The 3,702-nt window shown below is 40.0% G+C and overlaps 1 protein-coding gene across 1 annotated transcript; it reads right to left on the reverse strand.

The window, feature by feature from the left end:
- Window positions 1-1,047: 1,047 nt before the first annotated feature.
- LOC123064456 (uncharacterized) lies at window positions 1,048-3,696 on the reverse strand. Its single transcript, XM_044487936.1, has 3 exons — window positions 2,448-3,696; window positions 1,573-2,049; window positions 1,048-1,408 (listed from the first exon to the last, which is right to left on the reverse strand). The coding sequence occupies exons 2-3, from the start codon at window positions 1,996-1,998 to the stop codon at window positions 1,154-1,156; spliced, it is 681 nt and encodes a 226-aa protein (XP_044343871.1). The 5' UTR covers window positions 1,999-2,049; window positions 2,448-3,696; the 3' UTR covers window positions 1,048-1,153.
- Window positions 3,697-3,702: the final 6 nt, after the last annotated feature.

Consider the following 3,702-nt stretch of genomic DNA (forward strand, 5'->3'; position numbering starts at 1 on the left):
CCATGCACGCACTCCTAGTTGCAAGTGTGTTATTGACATGCAACTAGGGATCCACAATAAAAACACACAAGCAAAACACACACACACACCCTACTTGTGAGTCGCTGTCTAACTTGCAACTAGGTGTCATCAACTAAACACAACCCCCCCCCTAGTTGCGAGTCAATTCTACACATGCAACTGGGGATCCCCTCCTTGATAGAAAAGACACGCGATGCACGCACTCCTAGTTGCAAGTCTGTTATTGACATGCAACTAGGGACCCAAAAACAAAACACACACACCCCTAGTTGCGAGTTCAACTAGGGATCAAGAATAAAACACACATACATAGACCCCCCCTAGTTGCGAGTCGGTGGGTAACTTGCAACTAGGGACCCTTTACACAAGCACACACACACCTCTCCGTAGTTGCGAGTTTATGGACAACTTGCAGCTGGGGCCCACAACAAAAAAACGCACACACACCACCCCTAGTTGCGAGTCGATGGGCAACTTGCAACTGGGGGACCTCAACGAAACACACACCCCCCAGTTGCAAGTCGATGCTTGACATGCAACTGGGGATCCCCCCCCTTGACAGAAAGACACGGACTTGCGCGCACTCGTAGTTGCAAGTCTATAATTGACATGCACCTCCCCCCCTAGTTACAAGTCGGTTGATGAGATGCAATTAGGGGCCCCTTTCGCAAAAAATGCGCAAACACGCAACTATGGACCTTGACCGCACTCTCATAGACCTACGACTTTCAACATAACTACTTGTAAACAATAAGGCGTCTATGAAAAAACCAATATTTTTGATACTACAAAGAATTGGGAAACAAAATGCTTGTACAGTGCGGGAAGGCGAGGGTGTTTATTGTTACAAATCATAAACAGAAAAGCATTGAAAAAAACATAAAACACAATTACTCCTAAAAAACATACTGATCAAAAAATAATAACAAAAATATAAAACATCACTAATCATTACAAGAAAACGCATATTACACAAAGTTTTGAAACACACATAGACAATAAACATCACAAACGAGCAGGCACGGGGGTTACTTGGTTCTTGTCAACCGCATAAACAAAAATACCACAACAATGTTTTGCATCAGCATACTACATAACTAGGGACATAGCTTCTCGAAAAAGAAAGTTAAACTTAAAGCTGGCTGACAACAACAGTAACATTGATGCGCGACTTCTTGCTGGCCTTGAAGAAGATGAAGATGTAGTCATTGATCCCCAGGGTAGTCTTTGAAAGGAAACGCCTCCACTGCTTTTTGTTGAAAACTATACGTCCATCAGCAGACGTGCTATATTCAACGCGAGTCTTTGCCTCCCCACTGCTTAGACGAACACCAGCCAAACCTTCTTTAGGGATGTTCAAGCTTGTAGCAACCCTCTCTGGCACTTTCTGTACACACAACAAAGAACAGCAAAACAAAAAGCATAAAAGTTTTAAAAAGCTTGAAGCAGCACAAGATAAAATGCATGCATTGAAGAAAAAAATTATGCATATAAACAAAATAAAGTAAACACAAATAGCAAATTTTTAAAAAAAGAAACAACAAAACATACCATTTGTCCAACTTGAGTGTCAGTTGAAGTAAGACAGTGTACAAAAGACACTCCTAAAAACTTGGATTTGAAGCTGAGCACCAGTTCATCGAGAATGTCCTGCTGGGCATCATTCAGAGTTAGACCCCTTGTATACTCAATCTTTATGTTGCCACCGTCTTCATCCACATCTGAAATGTCTCCATCTATCATCTCTTCATCAGCATCCCCGTCTGAAGAGCTCCCTTCAACTGTGTCCAAGTCACCACTTTGAACAACAACATATGCCTGGCGGGGGCGCCTGTCCAAGTCAAAAATGACCACAGCACCCTTCTGAAGAGAAAAGTCAGAAGTGAATTTCTTCCAGCCACTCCCCTTGATCCTGGTCCTGTGTGCCCCCTTCACAATATCAACAGAGTACTTGTGTCCATGGGCTTCAAAACGCATGTAGTCGCCGGTAACGCCATTGACATAGACTCTTGCATTGCATGGGACAGTCTACAAAAAAAAGAGAAAAAATAATTAGGAAACTGTACATAACATAAAAATACATAACTGAATACAGAAAAAGCGCAACCATCCATGGCAAAATATGCAAAGCATTTTGACCATAACTTGTACAATCAAGATAACAATTTCGTTAAAAAACTAAGATACTACAGAACTATCAATGACATATTCAACCAAACTATTCTGAAAAGAACAAACAAAACAATGATATGACAGTATAACCAATGACTTAACTAGAAACCCTAATTGCATGGTCTTCCCCAGTCCCAAGTCATCACCGACGATAACATTCCAAACAGCGATAAAAAAATTGACATATTAAAGAAAAAGCTGATATGAAGCAAAAAAGAAAAAAATTGCACATGGAAAAAAATCAGACCAATTACCGCTTTAGACAGGAACTCATCACGAATGTCGATCTTGAAGTTGTTGTCAGCACCGCCATGGCAAAAGTTCCCACATAGCTCACAAGAAAAATCCTGAGAACAGAAAAAAAATTAAGGGACAGGGTCACTGCAAGCATTTCCTCAAAGGACCAAAAACGGGCGGCCTGAAACCGGATGGACAACAGACTACTTTCAGACTAAGCATTGACTGAAATTACAAATACAAATTATGCATGGATCACAATACTGACTAAGCATAACAAAACAACCTAAACCAAAATGGAAAAGCACATATCTGATAACTAGACACTCCCAGGCCACTCTTTTCCTTGAATCATCTGTTCAAGACCGTCTCTACTCAATTAACTTAAAATAAATTCAAGCGTATAAGTGTCTGACAAACGAAAATAATAGAGTATCTTCCAAATCTTGTGCAGGAGCAAGGGACGGTTTCAGCTAAAAGGCTTAGGCTAGTTTCCACTGCCTAAAAATGACGCGAAATCACATATGCTTTCTTTTGCGACAAGAAGGAGATTCTAATTTCACAAACTGTATTTATATGATGCAAGATATTAGTTCTTAAAAAACAAAAATTATATACATGAAGGGAGTCAACAAAAATAAAGTGAATGATCGACTCGACGAAGAGGAAACATAGCAAAAAACAGAGTCTATAAAAAATTCTGCGCAAGCAACAGCTCCAGGAAGGGTTATATTACAGTACATGCTATGGTGATCAACCGGAGACAGAACACAAGCAAGCTGCAACTAGTCAAAAATTATCAATTCTACACAGCGAACATAAAAGGTAAAAAGACTGATGAATAAACTTAACAGAAGCCATAATCATAGAGGCTGCTGTCACTTTTATGTTGAGAGACACCTTAATAATATGGAAGCCAAGCAATGTATAAGCAATCAAATAACAAAAGTGACAGCAGCCTCTGAATACAGGGCAGGATCTGGACCTAGGATTACTATTTAGCAATCAAATAATATGGAAAACTTGATGCACACATAAAAGATTTTCATCACAAAACATAAGTCATGACATTATTACCTAGGGACCATCTCTATCATATATAAGCAGAAGAGGGTCTGGGGTGCTATCTGCTACATACAGTCCCACAAACAGGAGATCTAAAAAAGAGATAACCATATAGACACTACTCAAAAATGACAGCAGGCTCTGAATACAGGGCAGGATCTGGACCTATGATTACTATTTAGCAGATATAAGTAGATGCACAACTAC

This window comes from Triticum aestivum, chromosome 3B, assembly GCF_018294505.1.
Source record: "Triticum aestivum cultivar Chinese Spring chromosome 3B, IWGSC CS RefSeq v2.1, whole genome shotgun sequence".
NCBI classification, from domain to species: domain Eukaryota; kingdom Viridiplantae; phylum Streptophyta; class Magnoliopsida; order Poales; family Poaceae; genus Triticum; species Triticum aestivum.

Coding starts and splice junctions, on each gene's coding strand:
- LOC123064456 (XM_044487936.1), bottom strand. CDS start 1,998: ATGCGTTTTGAAGCCCATGGACACAAGTACTCTGTTGATATTGTGAAG. Junction 1,409..1,572: donor ACACTCAAGTTGGACAAATG/GTATGTTTTGTT, acceptor TTGTGTGTACAG/AAAGTGCCAGAGAGGGTTGC.